The 23,003-nt window shown below is 41.9% G+C and overlaps 1 protein-coding gene across 3 annotated transcripts in view; it reads right to left on the bottom strand.

Moving 5' to 3' along the window:
- The window catches only part of PPP4R1 (protein phosphatase 4 regulatory subunit 1), a 59,039-nt gene extending 43,684 nt beyond the window's left edge, over nucleotides 1-15,355 (bottom strand). For all 3 annotated transcript variants that reach the window (XM_032397840.1, XM_032397841.1, XM_032397842.1), the window contains exons 1-2: nucleotides 15,259-15,355; nucleotides 15,017-15,061 (exon numbers count right to left, since the gene is read on the bottom strand). In XM_032397840.1, the coding sequence (XP_032253731.1) occupies nucleotides 15,017-15,061; nucleotides 15,259-15,265 (52 nt within the window). In that variant the 5' untranslated portion in view covers nucleotides 15,266-15,355. The remainder of the gene's footprint in view (nucleotides 1-15,016; nucleotides 15,062-15,258) is intronic.
- Between the last annotated feature and the right edge of the window lie 7,648 nt (nucleotides 15,356-23,003).

Here is a 23,003-nt window from a genome sequence, read left to right as displayed (position 1 = left end):
AAACACTAGACAAAAGTGTATGCATGTAAGTATGTATGTGCAGATATGTGTACACATATATAGACATACATACTAAGAAAAGATACATGGTGTAAGAATAAATACATACAAAATATACTGTTAACTATTATATGTTGTTAGTTATTACATGTCTAAATCTGCGCTGGTGAGTACAAGCAGACATCAAAAAGTAAGGCAGTTCTCGGAAAATACACTGGAGTTGCCAAGCAGGACAGAGGGCAAGAAGAGGGCATTCCCGGCAGAGAGACCTAAGGATGGTGAGGGAGGAAAGACAAACCACGGCATGTCTGGCAAACTGCCCAAGGACTGTAGCGCAGGTGGGACACAGGGTTCCTATAGAAGCGAGGCAGAAAGAGTAGGGGCCAACCAAAATCAACCTAGCCTTCTAATTTTTAAAAAGTAACATTATTACATTTTGCAATATCCTCTTACCTGGCTAGAGAAGTCACACTGCCACCCTGTAATTAGGAATGGCATAGGAATGCTAAGCAACAACTTAAATTCAATAGTAGTTACCTCTTTTGGGCAATAAACAATTCCAGGCAACATACATGCTTATTCAACTGTGCTACACTAAGACTTTATTAAAATTCTCGATTATTAAATAAAATCATGTTTTTAAAGTTAAGCAAGAAGCAAAGATCATGTCTTTTCCAAGCCAAAAGACCTTTTGCCTTTACACAGCATTCTAAGAGAACCCAGGTAGCACATTACTCCTTTTTTTTTTTTTTTTAAGATTTTATTTGTCAGAGAGAGAGACAGAGTGCAAGCAGGGAGAGAGGCAGGCAGAGGGAGAAGCAGGCTCCCCGCCGAGCAAGGAGCCTGATGCGGGACTCGATCCCAGCACCCCGGGATCACGACCTGAGCCGAAGGCAGATGCCCAACAGACTGAGCCACCCAGGGGTCCCAGCACATTACTCCTCTCCCGATTATGATACCCTTAGTCGCTGGAGCAGAGGAGGAGGTAAGGAGTACAGAGAACCAAGAAGAATTCTAATTCAGTGGAGACAACCCTGGTTCTACCTGCATCAATACCCTAAGTAAGCCTCTTTTCTATTCCTTGTTAACAATGCTCAGACATACTACAAATTCATGCTAATTTCATGCTCTTTCAATAAGAATTTTGAATCTACTATTCTTAAATCTCAACTTCTCTCAGAAAATGTTCCAAATGCCTAAGTTCCCAGAACTACCCTCAAAAAATCATCTCCCATTCCTACCTTACTGTCATCAATGTATTTGATGAACTCTCTGGCACCAAGTCAGGGGGAATAGTGCCAGTAGCCAGGAGAACAAAAGCAAGGGAGAGCGGTCTGAGTAGTGCTCCTGGCCACCACTCTACTCTTGACCACAGATATGCTTGAGAGCGTAAGATACAGAAGGGCTTCAGCTGTCCTGACGTGCTTCTCCAAACGTAGCATCTCACTACTGCTGTCTAAAGATACATTTTTCCAACAACATTGCCTTTAAACACCAACCGCCTCATCCAGGACATTGGAGGAGGGAAAATAAGGCCATGTATACTATGCTTTAGGAGCAATATAAGGTAATTAGGGGCAATTCTGAGTACATGGGTTTTTTCCTGACATACTGAATCTAGAATTTAAGCTTGCTATTCTCTAAAATGACTTTTTCATCCAACTTTTTTTTTTTTTTTAGATTTTATTTATTTATTTGACAGAGAGAGAGAGAGAACAAGTAGGCAGAGAGGCAGGCAGAGGCAGAGGGAGAAGCAGGCTCCCCGCTGAGCAGGGAGCCCGATGCGGGGCTTGATCCCAGGACCCTGGGATTATGACCTGAGCCGAAGGCAGCGGCTTAACCGACTGAGTCACCCAGGTGCCCCTCATCCAACTTCTTAAAGAGGTAGTCCCCTTTGCAGCCTTCACCTCCTCAAGATAAGCAATCTTATTTCTCCTTCACTCTTGGGATTCTCGTCTGAAGGATCAGCAATAATTTGCCAAAATTAGAGAGCCCTTCTTAGACCTATTGTCTGACTTCTCTACAGCACTTGACAAGGCTGACTTCTGCTATCCCAACACCCTCCTCTAAAATTCTCTTTTCTTGGGTTCTGTGGAAGTACACCATTCTGAGTATTTTTCTACCCTTCTGGACTATTCTTATTTTTCCTGATCGTTTTATGTAGGTAGTTTCCCTCTACTTTTGTCCTCACATTTTACACACACACACACACACACACACCCCTCTCCCCTCCCCCTTGAAAATTCATGGCTTCAACTATCACTTATAATGCAAATAACCTCCAAAATTCTGCCCTGATCCCTAGGTCCATATTTGCAGGTATATCATAGAATCTCCACCTCAGTGTCACATTTGTTCTAAAAATTTAACTGTCCAAACCAATCTTATAAAAACCAGCTCTTCCTCAGGACTTTCTCCCCTGTGACCTTGCGTTCTCAAACATGAAGTCTTCACTTACCTTTTTAATGTGCCTTTCTGGCCCCCATCATCGAATCAGTTGCTAAGAACTATAAATTCTACTTTTATAAAGTATTCTGTATTCCCACCTCTCAGTTCCCAACACCCTAATTCAGAGGTTCTGATGTCTTTTGCTGAGAACAAACTGGGGCACTTGAACCCCATGAGGGACACAAAGACTTTCCTGGGAATAAATCAGATGAATGACTTGAAGGGATATTCTAGACCCCAACTTCCAGGAGTACTCTTATTGCAAAAATGCGTCTAGGGGTTTGGATCCTAAGGCTTTCCCTTTTACAATGTCCGGCCTGCGACCGGACAAGTTAAAGATGTATCTCTCAGCTCCAAGGCCACCATGTCACACTGCCCCAAGGTTGGAAAAACCTCCACTGTCAAACAAACGGACCCATTGAGATACTACTGGAAGTGTTAAGAGATCAACTCTGTAAAGACTGTAACAAATACATCTACAAGTCAGATATTTTTCAATCCTCTGCTTTCAAAAAATTTGAAAGGCTGAATAGCTCATTAACCACGTTTTTTCTTAATTTTATTTTATGTTATGTTAATCACCATACATTAGTTTTTTGATGTAGTGATTCACTGTTTGCATATAACACCCAATGCTCCATTCAATACGTGCCCTCTTTAAATACCCATCACCAGGCTAACCCATCCCTTCACCTCCTCCCCTCTAGAACCCTCAGTTTGTTTCTCAGAGTCCACAGTCTCTCATGGTTCATCTCCGCCTCTAATTTCCCCCCCTTCATTTTTCCCTTTTTTTTTTTTTTTAACATATAATGTATTATTTGTTTCAGAGATACAGGTCTGTGATTCAACAGTCTTACACAATTCACAGCGCTCACCATAGCACATACCCTCCCCAATGTCTATCACCCAGCCACCCCATCCCTCCCACCCCCCCCACCACTCCAGCAACCCTGTTTCCTGAGATTAAGAATTCCTCATATCAGTGAGATCATATGATTTAACCACGTTTTTAAAAATTTTAGCATGTAAGTTGGAAGAAGTTCAAGGAAATTAGTGGCGCTGCTAACAAAACCCTTTCCATCAATTTATTTATGTCAACAAAATTTCTCAGTGCAAACAGGTCTTAAAATAAAAAGCAGAAATGGATACTAAATATTGTCTCATTCTGGCAATAAATTATTCATCCATGAATACATACATCACTTTTTAAAAAGCCCCATCCAGGGGTGCCTGGATGGCCCAGTTGGTTAAGCGTCTGAGTTCAGCTCAGGTCATGATTTCAGGGTCCTGGGATGAGCCCCAGATCAGGCTCCCCACTGAGCAGGGGAGTCTGCTTCTCCCTCTTGCTCTCCCTCTGTCCCTCCCTGCACTCGTGCTCACTCGCTCTCTAAAAAAAAAAATCTTTTAAAAAAGTCCCATCCATTTCACTGAGATACCTACTCAGTAAAATTGTGTAGGAAATGGAAAGAGATCAAGAAAAAAAAGAACAGGGTAAAATTACCAATTTAAAAGTTTATTCTTGAAAATGGATGACAGTTGGTATCAAAGTGTTATGCTATGTAGATTCCATTTAAAAAAAACTTTGTAACAGTTACATTTATAAGTTTTGCTTCAAAAAATAACTGTAAACTTAAAAATGCATGAGACAGAGTTTTTGAAACTATTTTAGGAAGTATACAGTGATTAAATCTGAAGACCACTGCCCTCAATCATGGACTTCGTCTCCCCTCATTCTACCCCAGCTTACACATGACAACCACTTCCATCTTCCTCAAGTTCTACTCTGTTCAATACACTCCCTGCCCTTCCTCCCTCCCTTCCCTACCTCAAAACTCCCAGCAGCTAGGATTAAGGGACAACTTTCTCATGCTGTAATTCAAGGGACTCCATGATCTGGCACACCCTCTTTCCCTCTCCTGCACACAGCCCATATACAGAGGCCCACTTCCCATCACAATTCCCACAACTCTCCTGTCTTATGTGCTTATTACATTTGCCCCATTTCTGCCCTTTTACCCTCATCTCAGTTTAAATTTACCTATTTACAAACACCATCCAGGAAGTGTTTCCTCTTCTTTCTTTTTTTTTAAGATTTTATTTATTTGAGAAAACAGAAAGCACATGAGCAGGGAGAGGGTCAGAGAGAGAAGCAGACTCCCCACTCAGCAGGGAGCCTGACGCAGGACTCGATCCTGGGACTTGATCCTGGGACTCTGGGATCATGACCCGAGCTGAAGGCAGTCGCTTAACCAACTGAGCCACCCAGGCGCCCCTCCTCTTCTAATTAAGATCTCTTCCTCCTTTGAATCCCCCAGCCTGGGTGCCCTAGCTTTTATTCTGCCAGCAATAGCAGTGTTTGAGTTGTTTTTTCTTCTTTCATTTTCTTCTGCCTGCTCCTGGACCCAAATAGATAAATTCCCTGAAGACAGAGACTGTCCTGTTAATCTTTTTATTACCTAAAAAAGAGTCTAATGCTTCTCCTGAACAATGCACATTAACATTTGTTAGTGAAAGGTGGCCCAAGGGATACTTGAGGGGACTACGGTACTTCATCCTCTGCTAAGATAGTGACAAGCTCATTAGCATATTAACGCCTCTGAGAAGTACCACACCGAAGAGAATGGTTAATTTGTAGGACCTGACTTTCACCAAGCTTGATCACAACACATCCTTCTATTCGCCATACAGTCTCTAATAATAGCCTCTAAAACAGAAAAAAAAAAAAAAAGCAGACAATGTGTTCCCTCGCCTCCAATTTTTCCCCTGATACTACTTAGGCCACAATAAAACTTGCCAAATTTTCTGTCTCCCAATTCTTTACATTCTTTTTAGGAAATGAAAACGAGATGTACCTTGGAGATTTAATCATTTTTATAAGACTTACTTTAAGATATGGGGCTTTAAGAGGATATTTTCATAAATAAACCAACAAATGAAGAGGGAGAAAGGGGAAGCTCTTCTGTAAAGCAGACTGCCAGCCGGTAAATGTAAATTGATCCAAGTAAGACTCATGGACACATTCTAACACTAATGGTTCAAAGTTTGTTTGGGAATGAGGTATTTCCCCAGTGTCAAACTATTCCCCTTACTAATTACAAAAGGAAAGAACAGAATCTTTAGGTGGAGAAATCTTGGGAGACATCACCTTAACCAAGTGGTTAAAATTACCACCACCAATAATGGACAACTGACATCAGGTGCCTCTTGAGATGAAGCACTGAGAAAAATCACAGTATTGCTTACGTAGTATTCCTGTTGGGCGGGGGGGAGAGGGGAGCCACAACCTGAATCAAATCATGAGGACACATATAAAACCAAACTGATTCTTCAAAAATATCAATACCATGAAAGAGAAAGGCTTTTAAAGAGGCACTACAACTAAATGCAATACTGGAGCCAGGATTGGCAGGATGGTTGCATAAAAACATTATCAAACAATCGGTGAAATTTGAAAATGGACTACTTATTACATATTTGATTTGTATCAATGTTACATTTTCTGAATCTGATTGCTGATTATGAGAGAATGGCCTTGCTCTTAGGAGATCCAGGCTAAAGGGCCTGATTTCTAAACTTATTCTCAAAAGATGCAAAGAAGATTAAAAACAATGTATACATTACATTGTGTGTATATACAAATGTATAGAGAAAATAGAGCAAACTGGCAAAATGTTAACAGTAGTTGAAGGCAGGTGAAAAGTTTTGGGAATTAACTATAACACCTGTGCAACTTCTGCGTGGGTCTGAAATTTTTCAATGAATTCAATTAAATCAATTTTTCACATTTACTTTGAAAATAATTTTTTTCATTATTTGACTGCAAGTATGGTTTTATGACCATATTTAGCTTGGCCAGAGAAACCAAGACTCACCTTAGCAAGCACGTGCTGAAGGTCTACTGTGTGATGGGTACTCTGCTACTGGTAAAGAGTAAACATGTTACAGACCTTGGACTTAACAGTACAGTGCAGGGGCAGCAAATCATGGCCCGCAGGTGAAACTGGCCCCCCACAGTTTATTGGCAGACAGCCCTGCTCATTCATTTCTGTACCGCCTATGGCAACTTTCATCCTACGCTGGCAGACCTGAGTAGCTGCAACAGAGACCACGTGGCCTAAAAAAACCTAAAACATTTACAGTCTGGTCCTTCACTGAAACTTTCCAATCCCTGGTCTGGGAACGTAGCAGAAATGCAATTAAGTCATTGCTTGGGGAAAAAAATGAATAAAGACAACAAATTTGAAGGACCATATAACTTAGTCCTTATAGCCTCAAGCAACAGGTATGCTGTTTCACTTTGTACTTTGTGACAATATGTTCATCAGATAGCCTTCCTTTAAATATAAATATTAAAAGTTTACTAAATCCTTAGAAATGATCTTTACTGAGACATATAAAGCCATCCTATAGCATGTTTAATCTAATTGAAGGTAAGCAAGAATAATTTCCTAAAGTTCATTCTATGTGAGTATTCTAAAAACATTTCCCTCAAGTATACATATAAATAAGAGGCATCAGTGTGTTCATCTACTGTCAAATTAGTTACCAAGATCAGGCTTCCTAAACAGTATGTGCCAGAGGAGCATGCAGCATACCAAAGCCCTTGAAGCGCGGATCTCTTCTACATTATAGATGTGTTGTTTGTTCCCTTCAGTGAGTAAACATTTTCCTTACAGTCTTATTAACCCAATTACTTTGGTTAGTAATCCTTTTTTCCAGAGGTAATCCAAATATAAAATTAGAGCTAATCCAGGTCCAAATTACCACCAACCTCTAATACTCTAATAAATGGAGTCTTGAATTTATTTGAAGTTTTGAAGTTATTTCTACCAAAAACTAAGTTAATAGATTTAAATGTAAAAATGACTTATATCAAGTCTGACTTTGTCTATAAATATAAAGCAGTAAATTTAAATATAAATTCAGATTTTGGAACGGCCACTTGAGATGATGATCAGACATATTAGATCCCATCAATGGTCTTACTCACTTTTACTGCAACGACTGGCTCTCCCATACATGAGTGCTTTAAAACACAAAGAAAAACTGTGTATTTTGCTCCTAATATTTCTATGACAGACAGGAGCAACTTAGGACAAAAATCATTTTACCCACCAAATACTTAGAACATATTAGTACCTTTATATCCTCCAGAACCTTTAGGAAGTTAATGACCTAAGTAAGTGATAAATTAAGGGAAGTCAAATTGGAAGGCAGTAAGAATATAGTAGTAAAAGGTAATAAAGAAAGATTGTGTCACATAGGTTCATTAACCTAACACTTTCAAGTTAGGTGACTGAGCAAATTATTTAACCATCAGATAAGCCTCATCGGATACCACCTTTGTAACTTTGTGGTTACCACAGACCTCACGGGGAATACTATAAGGAAAGTACAATGCTCAACACACAGTATGACCATAAATGGTAATTAAAAAAATAAAATCCAAATTTCACCCACCGCCCTTTTGCACCCAAAGAGCTATGTTAGATGATATCTAGGAAAAGAACATCAAAACCTACAAGATCTGAATTGTATTCTAGCCTCCACCACCTTGCCGCCCTTATCTGGGGGACTTTGAGCCTAAACTTTCTTCTGTTTGAAGGACAAAGATACCATCTGCCCTCTAGCTCTTGATTTCAGTAATTTTGGGATCACTGGCTCACTAGAGGTACAGCACAGCTCACAATTTTAAAGTTTGTGTGATCCTCTAGATGATATGGCAAACCAATTTAAAATATAAAATTCAACTTTTGTTCACCAGTATTCTTTTGCCTGGCCCGAAATGTGCTTAGCATGATAGAAATAAACAAGATGTTGCTTTTCTTAATCTGGTGATCAATATGAAAGTGAATTTAATAATTATTCAAATGTGCTTTATTGCAGTAGAACCAACAAGGCAAATGTTTAAAGAATAATCATTTAGGGGCATCTGGGTGGCTTAGTTGGTTGAGGGTCTGATTCTTGATTTTGGCTCAGGTCATGATTTCAGAGTCCGGAGATGTAGCCCCGTATCCAGCACCGTTATGAATGTGGAGCTGCTTGGGATTCTCTTTCCCTCTCCCTCTGCCCCTGCCCCTGCCCCCAACGCATGCTCTCTCTCAAATACATAAATCTTTAAAAAAAAAAAAAAAGAAAGAAAGAATTTAATCATTCAAACTTTCATTATTTACTATACCTTAGTTACATTATTTACCATACCTTAGATACCCTTCTGCTCATAGATTACAGGATCACACTTCAAGTATATGCCTTGTGACATATTTATAGTTAAAATACAATGACACCTGGGATGTCTTTAAAATATGCTGGCTGCCTCCTCTCTACTCCCCAATAAAGCCCAGATGTTAGAGGGGGATAAATGAAAGTTGAAGCCAAGTGGTAAGTATATGACTCATCTACTGTGTAGGTTTGAAATTTCCTATTAAAAAAATTAACAGCACTCACTTTTTAAAAAAAATGTAATTCATCATATTAAAAAAACTGAAAAAGAAAACCATAGATGTAGAAAAAGAATGTGACAAAATCCAACATCCACTCCTAATTTCGAAAAAGCTCTCAGTAAACTGAGGGAAGCTTCTCAACCTGATAAAGGGCCTTTGTGAAAAAATAAACCGAACCTCAAAATTCAAAACTTCTGCTCCTCAAAAGGCACTGTTAAAACAAAAATAAGACAAGTCACAGACTAGAAAATAATATTTGCAAATCACAAGCCTGAGAAAGAACTTGTGCCTGGAATATATAAATAACTCCCAAAACTTAAAGAAAACAAATACCCAATGAAAGAATGGGCAAAAGATTTGAACAGGCACTTCATCAAAGATATATAGATGGCAGATGCGCACAAGAAACTATGAGTATTATTCATTAAGGAAATGCAAATTCAAACTACAAAAAAAAAAAAAAACCCCAACCCACCATACATACTTAATAGGATGGCTAAAATGAAGACTGCCCACACCAAATGCTGGCAAGGGTATGGAGCACCTGGAACTCTCCCACACTGCTGGTGGGAGTGTAAAATGGTCCAACCACTTTGGAAAACAGTTTGGCAGTTCCTTAAAAAGGGAGACAGCCATTCCACTCCTAGGTATATACCCAAGAGAAAGAACATATGTGTCCACACACAGACTTGTACATGAATGCTCACCAGGGCTTTATTTGTAATAGCCAAAAACTGGAATCATCCCCTAAAGTCCATCAACATTGTAACCCACCCAATCTTACTGGAAGATCACTATAATATAAGAGAACAGCTGAGAAAAACGAAGTACTTCGCTCAAGATAATAAATGAATAAACAGCAAGGGCCAGAATCTGAATGCAGGCCTAATGTTTACAAAACCAAGTGCTCTTTCTTCTGCACAGAACTATACTGGGATTGGGGTGCCTGGGTGGCTCAGTCGGTTAAGAGTCTGCCTTCGGCTCAGGTCGTGATCCCAGAATCCTGGGATCGAGCCCCACAGTGGGGGCTCCCTGCTCAGTGGGGAGTCTGTTTCTCCCTCTCCCCCTCCGCCCACTTGTGCACACACACTCTCTCTCAAGTAAATAAATAAAATTTAAAAAAAGGAACTACACTGAGATGTTTTCCAGAATTACAGCATGATAAATGCTCAAACACCAACCTGACATCAAGTAGGCCAACACTTGACTGAACAGTTAGAAGGATCAAAGGATGGATCTGGAGAAGGGGGGCCTTAGGTGATCTGCCAGCTGAAAGATGGGTGCAAAAGTGCCCTCTTCAGAACTTAAAGGGAATACAGGCCCTTTAACCTCCTTAGCCCAAATTCCATAGGTGCGCCACCACGTACTCCTCCCAAAACATTAAATTAGGTTTATTTTCAGATCCAAGTTAAATGCAAAGTAACACTTTAATTCTAGCCTAGGGACTGCTCACCCTATCATGTAGCTGATGGCAAAAATTCTTTGCCATCAAGACAGAAAAATCCCAAATTCCAAAATATAAGACAGAGGAGTGAATATTTTAAAATATAAAATTGTTTTGATGAGAGGAGGAACTGAGGCAAAAAGACCAGAAACAATAAACCAGTGATCAAACAAATGTTGGCAGACTAATGAACTTTATCTAGCAAGGGCTATTTGTCTTTCATAGGTGGAAAGAGCAAACAAAAACCTATGGTTTGTTTTTTTTTTTTCTTTCCCCAAGTCATGCAGCTACAAGCCCAGGCAGCTGACATGTATATTTACAAAGGGTTTTCCCCCTTTTCTCTTAAAAAAAAGAAAAAAAAAATTCTGTAGAGAATTGTTACCCAACACATCATTAACTGATTCTATACACATGTGGGTACCACTAAAACCATTTTTAAGCATGCTTTTCTAGGATATTAATTATACTATCTCTAAATATTTTTCCTGTCCAGTCTTGTTGGTAGCAATCAAAATATGCTATCAAGTCTCAAGACTCATTCTTCCAAATCCCCATTTAACAACACTTCTAAATATCATGACTTTCAAGGGCACCTTCCTACAGTTTTTTAATTCATTCCCCAGCCACTACTACACACAGCGCCAACTTTTTACTCCTTACTTCCCTAAGATGGCAAGGACTTTAGAATCTTATCAAAACTAGTTTTCAAAAGTAGTCCGAGGGCCCAGAGACTCTTTGAAAGAAGTACAGTTCGGGCAGTTATACCCAATTAGTTCTGGATCCATCCTTAATTCACTCTAATTCAACAGTGCCCTCAAACCTGAAAAACAATACAGTGTGAAAGATTTCCAAAACTACTTCAGATACGAACAATTCTGCAGTATGGCATATGCCGTACGTAATATAGCTCCAAAGGCTCTTCGACATCATGCTAGTTACAGCTGAAAGAAAAGTTAACATAAAGACTACATAAATCATATTACACCCAAGCTTCATTCGAATGACCTCTTGGTTAAATCAAACCACATGCAGCATGCTAGATTAAGCCTCAAGGGTATTTTAAACATGGGTTCAAACAAATTGCCTATACAACAGGCCTGGACTGCTCAATGTTGTAAACTGAGCGATTATAAGACAAGACAGTATTTCCAATACAATATTTAGACTCAGAAGGCCTAGCTTAAAATTCTGGCTGGTAGTTATGGAGTTTTCATTTCCTGAGAAAATAATTTAGTCTCTTGTGTGTCAGCTGACTTATTTATTAATATCAGAATACCACAGCCTGCATCTCACAGGAGTGCTGTGAAGAAGAATCTGTTTAAGAAAGCTAACCCACCCAATCTTACTGGAAGATCACTATAAGCCCTATCTCACCTATTTTAGAAATCTAGCAACTAAAATGTAAACACAACTGCATCTTCGGAAAACTGATAATAGAAATTTAAAATCTCTATGAAAGTCTACCTGTAATTTTGCATTGCCTCCCATTATTCAAGAAACAGGGTTTTTCCGACTCTGAAGTCACTCTGCTGAGATACCTATTCAAACGGGTGTCACTGGCTTGCTTTCACTTTGAAATTCAAAGTATGTTTCATGATACAGTATGGAAAATACCACTTTTAACCTACAACAAACTTAACAGCACGTAATCATTTCATTTACTTACCTTGAGGCCCTTCTGCTACGTACATACAATGCACCATTTTTCACATACTACGATTTCATTTCTTTTTCTCAAGGGTATCAGCCAAGTCCGTCTTTGACCAATGCTTTTCCCATTCTACCCACTCTTCTATAGGCTCTGTACAGAGACTTTGGGGCTTAAAACAAATCAACACAAAAGACCTGAGACTCTTATCATGGTCTGGCAGTGTGCCCCCACGTCAAGATCCAGACCCCACCCAGGTCCCCTCCTAGTCTCCACAGCTGCAGGTCACCTGTACTATTATATTTACTCTCTTCGTAGTCTAGGTTCTGCATTTAGGAAAGACAACCAAGATTCTAGAGTTTGGCCAGAAAGTGATTTCTCCGCATCACAAGGGCCGACTTAGACCTAGCTTGGCTGAGCAGCAGGACCTGCTACACAACTACTTCGGAAGCAGACCTCCATACCAGGATTGCTTGAGATAGAAAATCAGGCTCATACGCTACGTTCCAGTTGTAACGGTAGCCCAAGCTCTATTCTCTCGAACATCTCTGGTCCTCTACCTTCTCTACATTCTTCAGCTTCTCCAGGATGTGACAAGCTTTCTCATTTTCTCTCCATTTCTCTTACCCTTGACCTAGGCATCATAGCCAGATTTGACCCTTATTCTTTCTCCCTTCACAGTAGACAGCAATTGGCCCTTCAACTGGCCACATGTTCAAAGATCCTTTGTTCCTAAATATTCCGGGTAAAGGTATCACCTGTAAAGACCTTAGCAACTGAAAAAAAAAGTAATAATTATTCTAACAAAGTCTTCAACCAACTTATGGATATGCAAATAAACTATTTATGCCTTCAGATATCTAATGTTTTATCCTAAACTAAAACGCACTGGGAACTAACAGAACCTTTAATAAGTTAATTGCAAGCAAGAGCAGCATCTATAATTATATTAATTCTGTAATGTTCAACATCAGTATTTCCTTCTCTGCTCTTTCTTTTAAGCTTCCCTTCCTCTTCACTCATAACCACCACCACATAATAGTCACTATTTACCAAGTAGTTTTAAGTGCTTTATGTGCATTCATTTATATAAGACTCTAAAGAACTCTAAATAGGCAATACTTACTATACCTATCTGCAAATGACAAAACTTAAGCATAGGGAGCTTAAGTGAGTTGTAGGAGTGACGATACCCAAACTGGAACAAAACAATCCAGCTTCAGAGTGTTGTCTATTAACTACCGTGGTACATTGCCTCTGATATCTTCATTACCACACTTATATTAAAACTGCTTGTAAGCCACTAGAGGGCATAGATTGTGACCATCCTTTGCAAAGCTATATCCTCAGTACATAGAAGTCTTGAGGCTCATGAATAAATCATTGTTGAATTCTTCACAGGTGTGCTTTCCCCTCTAGACTGCACTCCTTTAGGGTCAATGAGGAAACTGACACTACAGCTCATCCTTTAAGTGCAGGGCACCTCAGTGAAAATAAATGAATAGACAGAAGTTCTTGCTCCACACATTCCTAACCTGCTGAATGACATGTCTTCTATTTATAAAGTCTAGAACCTAATTACAGGAATGAGAAGCCCCTGTTTAAGATAACAATCAGAGCCACCTTTCCAATCCTAACTTTGCAAGCAATCAATGGCTGCCTTGAATAACCTTTTAAACTCCTTACTAGCAGGCATAACATAAAACATTAGGTGAAATGTAAAAACTGTCCTTCACTACATTAGTACTGCTCCCTTTAAGAGAGTTTTTTTACTTAAAAAAAAAAAAACCCCAGAGTTAGCAAAAGTTAATTTTGCATATGGTTCATTTGCTTTAAAAATAATTACTTTTTTGAGAACCCTTCTGAATAGTAAATTCCCCCTTACTTCACTTAAAACACCTAGGAATTTAAAAATTAAGCTTAATTTGGCCAACGGAAACCACATTAGACAATGCTAAGGATTAAGTACACAATATTTAAAAGAGCAATTTCAGACTGCAACCATCTCTGAATTACTTACCTAGGTATTAGCCACAGTAAATCTCAGCATCAGGCAGGCTTTCCCCTAAATACACCACAAATTCTACCATGGTTATCATTTCAACGCAGAACAATTTCCAAATTATCTTCTGATGCTTAGAAAAGCACACATGAAATAAACAAATTCCTTTGTAAATATCAGTTCCTTCCTCACACTATTCTGGAGACAATGTCAAGGTTGGTTTTTTTTCCTCCTTTTTTGCTTTTTAAAACAAAAGATCGACTCTTTTAAAACGTCCCTTTCTCAAAGAAAAGCTGAAATTGTAATACTTATGGAGGTCTGGGTGATTCGCGAACATTTGCATTAAAGAAATAAGCTCTCTAAACCTAGTAACTCCTGCTAAGGCCACACCTTCTAACCTTCCCGTAATCCACAAATCACGGGGGGGGGGGGGGGTTGTCGAGGCAATCTAAAAACTGCTCGGAGCTAAAGGGAAATTACAGGTATGTAGTCTCCACACAGCCAGAGCCCAGGCAACTGAACCGAGGCGGCGGAACGGGGACCAGGCTCCCCTACAGCTGGCCGCCGAGTGATACGAGCGAGCAACTCTAAGAAAACACACCTTCCTTCTCCCAGCCTCTTCCTTCCTGGGGGGAGAGGCAGGGGTGGGGGTCCGCGGAGAGCCCCCACCGGGAACAAGCACAGCCCAAATGCCCATTTCACATTTCGGCCCTGCCACTTTCTCCTCCCGAAACAGACGCCGAGCGGCCCCCGAGCCCACAGCCGCCCGGGGGGTTATGCGAGGGTGGGCGACGCGGCAGAGCCCGGCCTCGGGCGTCAGACAGGGCATCTCTCACCGCCCGCGGACCGGGGCGCGCCGTTCCCTCCCCGAAGCGCAATGCTCCCTCCAGCTCGCGGCCCCTGCCGGCCCAGGGCCACGCCTCGCCGAGCCCCATCTCCGCCGGCCCGGCCCAGGCCGCCGCCGCCCGCCCTTCCTTCCCGGCCGCTCCCGCGGGCCGCCGGAGCCGCGACAGCGAGGCGGGCGCACTCACATCCGTCCGCGTCCTCCTGCAGGTCCTCCTGGAGCAGCGAGAGATCTGCGCCGAGGGGAGAGAAGAAAGGCCCGGTCAGCGCCCCCGGGACCCGGCGCGCCGCCCCCGCCGCCCGCCCTCCCAGCCCCGCGGCGCCTCTCCGCGCCGAGACCCCGCGCCGGCCGCGAGTCGGGGCGGCGGCGGGCGGGCGCGGGGAGGAGACGCCGCCGCCCCCGCCGCCGGGAGGACAGGGGGCCACGTACCCGCCATCTTGTGGTCGCCCCCTCCTCCTCGGTCTCCCGGGGATCCGGGGCTACATGGAGCGGCGCGAGCCGGGGAGCCGGGGAGCGCGCGCGGGAGGGGCGGCAAGGAGGAGGGCCAGGCCGGCGGGGGCGCGCGCGGGAGCGCGCGGGGCGGGCCGAGGGCCCGGGCCTGGGCCGCAGGCGGAGCGGCTCCCGGACGCCGGGGGGCGGGCGGGCGCCGTGGACCGCGGGCCCCGGGCCTCGCCCCGCCCCGCCTCGCCCCGCCGCTCCGCGCGGCTCCCGGGCGGCCGGCGCCCCCTCCTCCCGCCTCCCTCGCTCCCGGCCCGGCCCGGCGGCGCGCGCTCACACCCTCGGCCGGAGGCGCCCTCACGCCGAGCGCTGCGACGGACGCGCGCAAGCTGCCGCCGGCCCGGGACCCTGCGGCGTGTGCCCGGAACCGGGCCCAGGCGGGGCCTCCCGTGCCCCGGCCGGCTTTATTGGGTCACCGGCCTCGCCCACCGCCTCGTCGGCCACGGCCCTTCGCGGGCTCGCCGTTCGCCGCCCCGCGCCCCCTCCCCAGGGCTGCACGTACGTCGTCGGCGATCCGAGGCCCGGCGGAGGCCGAGGGTCCCACCCTCCGGGTGGAGGAAGCGCCGCCTCCCCGCGCGCCGGGGGCCCTCGCGAAGTGGCTGGTAACAAAGCCCAGGGCCCGGCCGTACCGTGGTTGAGTGACAAAGTCATCCTAGTGCAGCCCGCTTTCCCACCCGGCGCGTTTAAGTCTGAAGCACGGATGATTGCCCCCGTGGCCTGCCCGTCGTGCGCTGACAAAGCGGGAAATGCTCCAGCAAGAGCGCCGGCAGGCCTGGGTTCAGATCTCGAGTCTGCCATTTACTTAGGTGTGTAACCCGTTTGTAAATGAAGGATGATACCTGGCTCAGGATTACTGTGATTAATGAAGAATGTAAGGAACCTAGCAGGGTACTTGATATCTGGAAGGTGCTCGATGAAGGGTGCCTATGATTAGCTTTTTCTTTTTCTTTAGTTTAAATAATTTTGCGAGCACTTGATGTGCCGGACTGAAATCACTATTACAAATTTTATTCCTTTTTTTTTTTTAATTTACATGTGTTAAGTGATTAGCTCAAGTGCAAAGTGGAGGCTGAATCCAGGTTTTCTGACTCCATTTCACACTGTCCTATCTCCAGGATTCTAATCGATTCCAACTCCACCTAAGGCCTCCAAAATTGTAATCTCCCAAATTGGAGAACAAAACACCCGATTATTTAATTGATGCCATATTGGCAGGTCTGGTTTCTTGAAGAGGAGAGGAAATTCTGGGGGTCTTCACCAAGGACACTATCAGTTGACCCTTGAACTACACAGGTTTGAACTGTATGTAGATTTTTAAAATAAATATATTAGAATATTTGGGGAGATTTCCAACGATTTGAAAAAACTCAAACAGCATAGCCTAGAAATAGCGGAAAAAGAAAAAGTTAGGTATTATTGTAAGAATGCAGGATATAATACATATTATATACAAATCAACTGGGTTATTGGTAAGGCTTCCAGTCAACAGTAGGCTATAAATAGTTAACTTTTGGGGAGTCAAAAGTTTTACATAGATTTTTGACTGCAAGGGGGTGGGCACCCTATACCACTGTATTGGCATTTAATGCCATTGGGAATCAAACTAAGGATCAGATCGATCCTCTGAAATTCATAATTCTGTGTAATAAAAGGGGTTCCACATAGCTATTCTAAAAACTTCCCTCTCAGCTGTTACAAGGTGGATCACAAATTGTACAGTGTGTATTAAATTTCTAGAAGCAATAAAAATCAGAATAGAATCTATTACTCCAGATGTGTGTCTAATTTTCTCAACATAGAATAATTAAAACTAAAGGCCAAACTCATATCCTGTTTCTTTCTTTCCCTTGCAGAATGCCCTTCTGTGAATTCAGCTGACACAAATTCTCAAAATGCAGCTAGAAATTCACAAACTATTAACAGAAACCAGTCAGGATTGACTCAGTCCATGAGAGTTCTGCCCTGCTTGTATATTGTCTTGTTGACCACCTACCATTTTAGCAATTCTGGGTAGAAAGGAGGAGGGGAGAGGATTTGGTTCTTTGCACTAAACTGGTGATTTTGCAAGAACACAAAATCTATAGAGTGCTAACTGTACTTCAGCCACAAAGACAACGATATCTATCTGGACAATCTACCCTAGCAGTCGGATTTATAATTCTCAGTGATGGTGGTAAAACAGAGATTATGTACCAATTGCTGGCCTGGGGTACAGAAAGATGAAGGAACTCTGCCTTTGGTAACTAGGCCTCAGTAAACTCATCTCACTGTTCTCTGGCAAGGCAGCAAAGGAGGAGGGTCTGTGTAATTCTGTCCATGTTCTTCCAGAACTATGCATTCGTTATCCTACCTGCTTTACATGTTACTACAGGTCCTTTTAGGAAGTATGGTTTTTAGACATTTCAGTGAGGATTTCCTTATTCACAGTTCAGCGTAAGTACATGTTTTTTACATTTGATTTTCTTTCTCTACTTTCATAAGGATAAGATAAATGGTTTTTATTTTTTTATAAGATTTTATTTATTTATTTGACACAGAGAGAGAGCACAAGCAGGGGGAGCAGCAGAGGAAGAGGGAGAAGCAGACTCCCTGCTAAGCAGGGAGCTTGCTGCGGGGCTCGATCCCAGGACCCTGGGATAATGACCTGAGCCGAAGGTAAATGCCCAACCGACTGAGCCACCGAGGCACCCCGAGATAAATGGTTTTTAAACCAGCGCTTATAAAATTCACTCTGTTCCTTCCTTATTAAAAAATGGTATATAAACAAAGAATAGCAATCATTTTCCTATATACTCTTACTCCAATTTCACTTATAATGTAGCCTGTGGGCTCCAGAAGCTGTTGTTTAGTGGTGAGAGCACAACAGGAAGTGTCAACTCTGAACCTGTTTTGCCACTGACATCTGTAAATTAGAGGGAATGGCACAAGTCAATTTTTTTTAAGATTTTATGTATTTTTTTTTAAAGTAATCTCTACACCAAACATGGGGCTCAAACATATAACCCGGAGGTCAAGAGTCAAGTGTTCCACCAACTGAGCCAGCCGGCACACCACAAGTCCATTTTTTAAAAAGTATTATCTGAGTATGTGGCTACAAAGGCCTGGATTTTTCAGAATAAGTACTCTTTCAAATACTCGTGAAAACTTCCATTAGTTGCCAAGGAGCCTTGGAAATCGATGTATTTGGCTCTTCAAAAACAAACACGATAAATATCATGGGGAAAATATTACCAGTAAAAAAACCTACCCGGCATTGCTTGAGGCTCTCCCATTTATTAATTTTTGTATCGGTAATTGAACTGTTCGCTTTTTTCTTCAGAATGTTCATTCTTGAAGCTGAGAAGATATAAAAGGCAGACCTATTAGTTATTGTTTTGAATAATAAAAAAATGAAATCAGTCTGAAAATGGAGAAATACACGAGAAAGTGCTTTTTAAACACATTTTTAACATTCATTTTTATTCATCTCTGTGTTTTTGGGAGCCAGGATGATGAGATGTCCCTCATAGACTGCCATTCCCAAGTAAAAAGAACAAACATTTTCCTCTTTCTTTCTTTTTTAATTAATTGCCCCAATTAATCTCTTATCAAAAGCCTCCTTTACATATTCTGGTAAATTGCATAAAGGTAAATATTTGTGTAAAATTTTTCTTATCTTTTTGTTCCCTTGCCTCTTCTAGCTCCCTTTGAAGTTCTATGTCTGGGTGGACCTTCCAAAATGTGAAATATTAGCCTTTCCTAGATCTTCAATAGTTTGGTTTTGTTTTTCAAAGACATTGGATCTCTTTTTACTCACATCAGCTAAAGATACATTTTCTCAGACTATCCTAAAAAAGAAAGAAAGACTGGAGGGAGAAATAGCTACAGAACTGAGCTCCATCTGAGTCATCCTTGTTCATGCCGTTCTTTCTCTATTTACAAGAGTTGAAGACTGCCCATTGAATTCGGCAGAACAGAAGCTCTGTCCCAGGGTCAGCCACTGCTGCAAGTTTTAGCATAGGCTTGTCCTGAACAGAAGAGAGCATCCTGTTAGAACCACTACTGTAAACCAAGTATAAAAGAAAATAAACCCTCAGTTTCTTATCCACTGCATGAAGTGCTCTCCTGTTTTCTGCGTTAGTAGAGCCTAAAGGGATTCTTCACTGAGAATGTAGTTATTCCAGCTGAAATACAGCATCCTATACAATTTGTTTCACAATGTTTAACTTTATGGTGGATCCTAAAATGTGAAAATGACGAGCAATAAGTACATTAAAATAGCAGTGGGTTTTTTTTTTAAAGATTTTATTTATTTATTTTACAGAGACAGACGGAACACAAGCAGGGGGAGTGGGAGAGGGAGAAGCAGGCTCCCCAATGAGCAGGGAGCCCAATGTGGGGTCTGATGTGGGGCCCCATCCCAGGACCCTGGGATCATGACCTGAGCCGAAGGCAGACGCTTAACGACGGAGCCACCCAGGCGCTGTAGAATAGCAGTGTTAATTTTCTTTGTGCCTTTCTCTAAAATGCAGAAAACGTTAGCTGCAGTTCAAAGCAATGTGGAAGAGCCTACCCCACACAGTATGTGCTGAGGAAATGCTTATTATTCTAAATCTGGACACATGAGTCAAGTTGAACCGGGAAAAGACCATAGGTAAACCACATACTGAAACCCAGATGCCTTGATTTTAAGGTCACTTCACAGTAATGCTGCTCTGTGGGTCTATGGTTCAGAAGAAATTGCTTCCATTCTCATTTCGCTTCCGTGTAACTCTTTGTAACCAATTGCTTTTGTTCCAGGTCTTTGATTCCTTCATTTGATAGAAAAATAAAAAATAAAAAAAATTAGCCCAATGACACAATACGTTTCGTACACAAGATAGCTAATCCAGTTTTAAAGCTTTTTATTTTGAAATAATTACAGATTTACAGGAAGTTGCAAAACATGTACAGGGAGGTCCTGTGTACCCTCCACCCCATTTCCCCCAATGGTAATAAAGTGCATTTGGCAACATTTTTGAGTTGTATGTGTCAGATATTATGCTGAGTGCTTTTATTATGCTGCTGCAAGTTTTAGCATAGGCTTGTCCTGAACAGAAGAGAGCATCCTGTTAGAACCAGCTTTTATGTACTTCCTGATTTAATCCTTAAAACAACCTTGTAAAGTAAGCACTGATATTACCATTTCGTTTTAAATATTTTATTTATTTATTTGAGAGAGAGGGAAAGAGCATGAGCAGGGGGAGGAGGGTTATGGGGAGGGGGAGTTGTTAGCTGGGGGAGGGGCAGGGGCAGAGGGAGAAGCAGGCTCCCTGCTGAGCAGGGAGCGAGAGAAAGGCTGATCCAAGGACCCCCAGGATTATGACCTGAGCGAAGGCAGCTACTTAACTGACTGAGCCACCCAGGCGCACCTTTTTTTTTTTTTTTTTTTAAAGAGAGAGGCAGGAGAGAGGGAACACAAGCCGGGGGAGTGGGAGAGGGAGAAGCAGGCTTCCTGCTCAGCAGGGAGCCTGATTTGGGGCTCCATCCCAGGACTCTGGGATCATGACCTGAGCCGAAGCAGATGCTTAACAACTGAGCCACCCAGGTGCCCCAATATTACCATTTTTAAAGTAAGGGAAACCAGAGCTCAAAGAGGTTAATTAATTTGTCAAAAGTCAGATCGCAAATAGGGGAGTTGGAATTCAGACACTGGAATCCTCATTCTAATAACATTTGTATATCATCATGTCCACAACTTTTCCATCAAAACTTCCTCAGCCCGTTTCTCTGGCATTGAGAGAGCCTCTGTCCTTTTATGTGTACGATCTTGCCAACTAGGCCATCACTATTTCCTGCTGATTGAACCATTGAAACACTTAAGATCACCTTTTCACTCTTTTCTCACATAACATCCTGACCAGAGTATTAACCACTTCAAACCCTACTAGCAACTTTCTAACTAGGCTTTTTTAGTTCACTCTGGCCAAGGATGCAAAAACTGTCTTTTTATATTTTGCTCATATCAATTCCGTGAAAATCCCAAACATGTGCCTTAGTAGCATCTTCTCAGTAACAAGACTTACTGTGGCAATCAGTTTGGAATGTGTACAAGTGTCTGATCACTGTGCTGTACACCTGAAACTGACATAATATTGTGTGCCAATTACCTCAATTAAAAAAAAAAAATATATATATATATAGGGGCACCTGAGTGGCTCAGTTGGTTAAGCATTTGCCTTCAGCTCAGGTCATGATCCCAGAGCCCTGGGATCGAGCCCCGCATGGGGCTCCCTGCTCCGCGGGGAGCCTGCTTCTCCCTCTGCCCATCTGTGCTCTCTCTCTCTCTTTTTGTCAAATAAATAAATAAAATCTTAAAAAAATACATATATATATATATACATATATGTATATATATAGTGTACCAAATGCCCTTTGCTTCATTAGCTGCCGTTTACCACCACTTAACTCTTCTGTTTTAAGCCAAGTTATCCTGGGTTAAGACAATCTTGAACTCGGGTGCCAATTCATGGCTCCTTCAAACTATGTTCTTGTTGTTTCTATTTGTTTGTTTTTGCTGTTGTTGCTCTTGCGGGGAGAAAGGGAGGGAGAGATTCTACCTCTTTGTGACATATATTCTTTTTGTTTTTCCAGTTATAAAAATAATGTATAGGGGCACCTGAGTGGCTCATTTGGTTGTGTATCCAACTCTTGGTTTTGGCTCAGGTCATGATCTTGGGGTCATGAGATCGAGCCCTGCATTGGCCTCTGTGCTGGGCATGGGGTCTGTTTAGGATTCTCTCTCCCCTGCTCACACACTCTCTCTCTTTCTCTCTAAAATAAATAAATAAAATCTTTAAAAAAATACATGTATAAAATTCCAAAACAGTATAAAGAAAAGATAAGAAATGCCAAAAATCTCCCAATTCAGCCATTACACTACAGAACACTATTGTCCCTTTACCTCCTTTTATAAGCTTTCAAGGTCCTACATAAAAATTTTTAAACACCCTTTATCGGGATATAAATCACATACTATAAAAGTGAGCCATTTAAAGTGTAGAGTTCAATGGTTTTGAGACTATTCACAGAGTTGTACCACCATCACCCCATCTAGTTTGAGAAGATTTCATCACCCTCAAAAGAAACGTATCCATTAATAGTCACTCTCCTTTACCACACACACACACTTTGGGCCCTAGGAAATCACTAATTTATCTCTGTCTGGATGGATTTGCCTATCTGGATGTTGTATATAAATGGATTCATAATGTGGTCTTTTGTGACTGGCTTCTTTCACTCAGCATAATGTTTTCAAATTTCATCTATGTTGTAGCATCTATCAGTATTCCATTCCTTTTTATGGATGAATGATACCTTATTATACAGATATACATTTTATTTATCCACTCATTAGTTGATGGACATTTGGATTGTTTCTACTTTTAGCTATTATGAATAATGCTGCTATAAACATTTATATGCAAGTTTGTGTGTAGATTCATGCTTTCCGTTCACCTGGATATATACCTAGGATTGGGATTGCTGGATCCCATGGTAAATCTATCTTTCGTCTTTTGAGGAATTGCCAACATTTGTTCAAAGCAGCCACACCATTTTATATTCCCATTAGTAATGTATGGGGGTTTCAAATTCTCCACATTCTCCTACATAAGATGTGCCTCTTCCAAAGTAAAGCTGTCATGATTCATAAATGG

This window comes from Phoca vitulina, unplaced genomic scaffold (genome assembly GCF_004348235.1).
Source record: "Phoca vitulina isolate PV1807 unplaced genomic scaffold, GSC_HSeal_1.0 scaffold105, whole genome shotgun sequence".
NCBI classification, from domain to species: Eukaryota; Metazoa; Chordata; class Mammalia; order Carnivora; family Phocidae; genus Phoca; species Phoca vitulina.
This window is presented reverse-complemented; position numbering and strand designations above follow the sequence as displayed.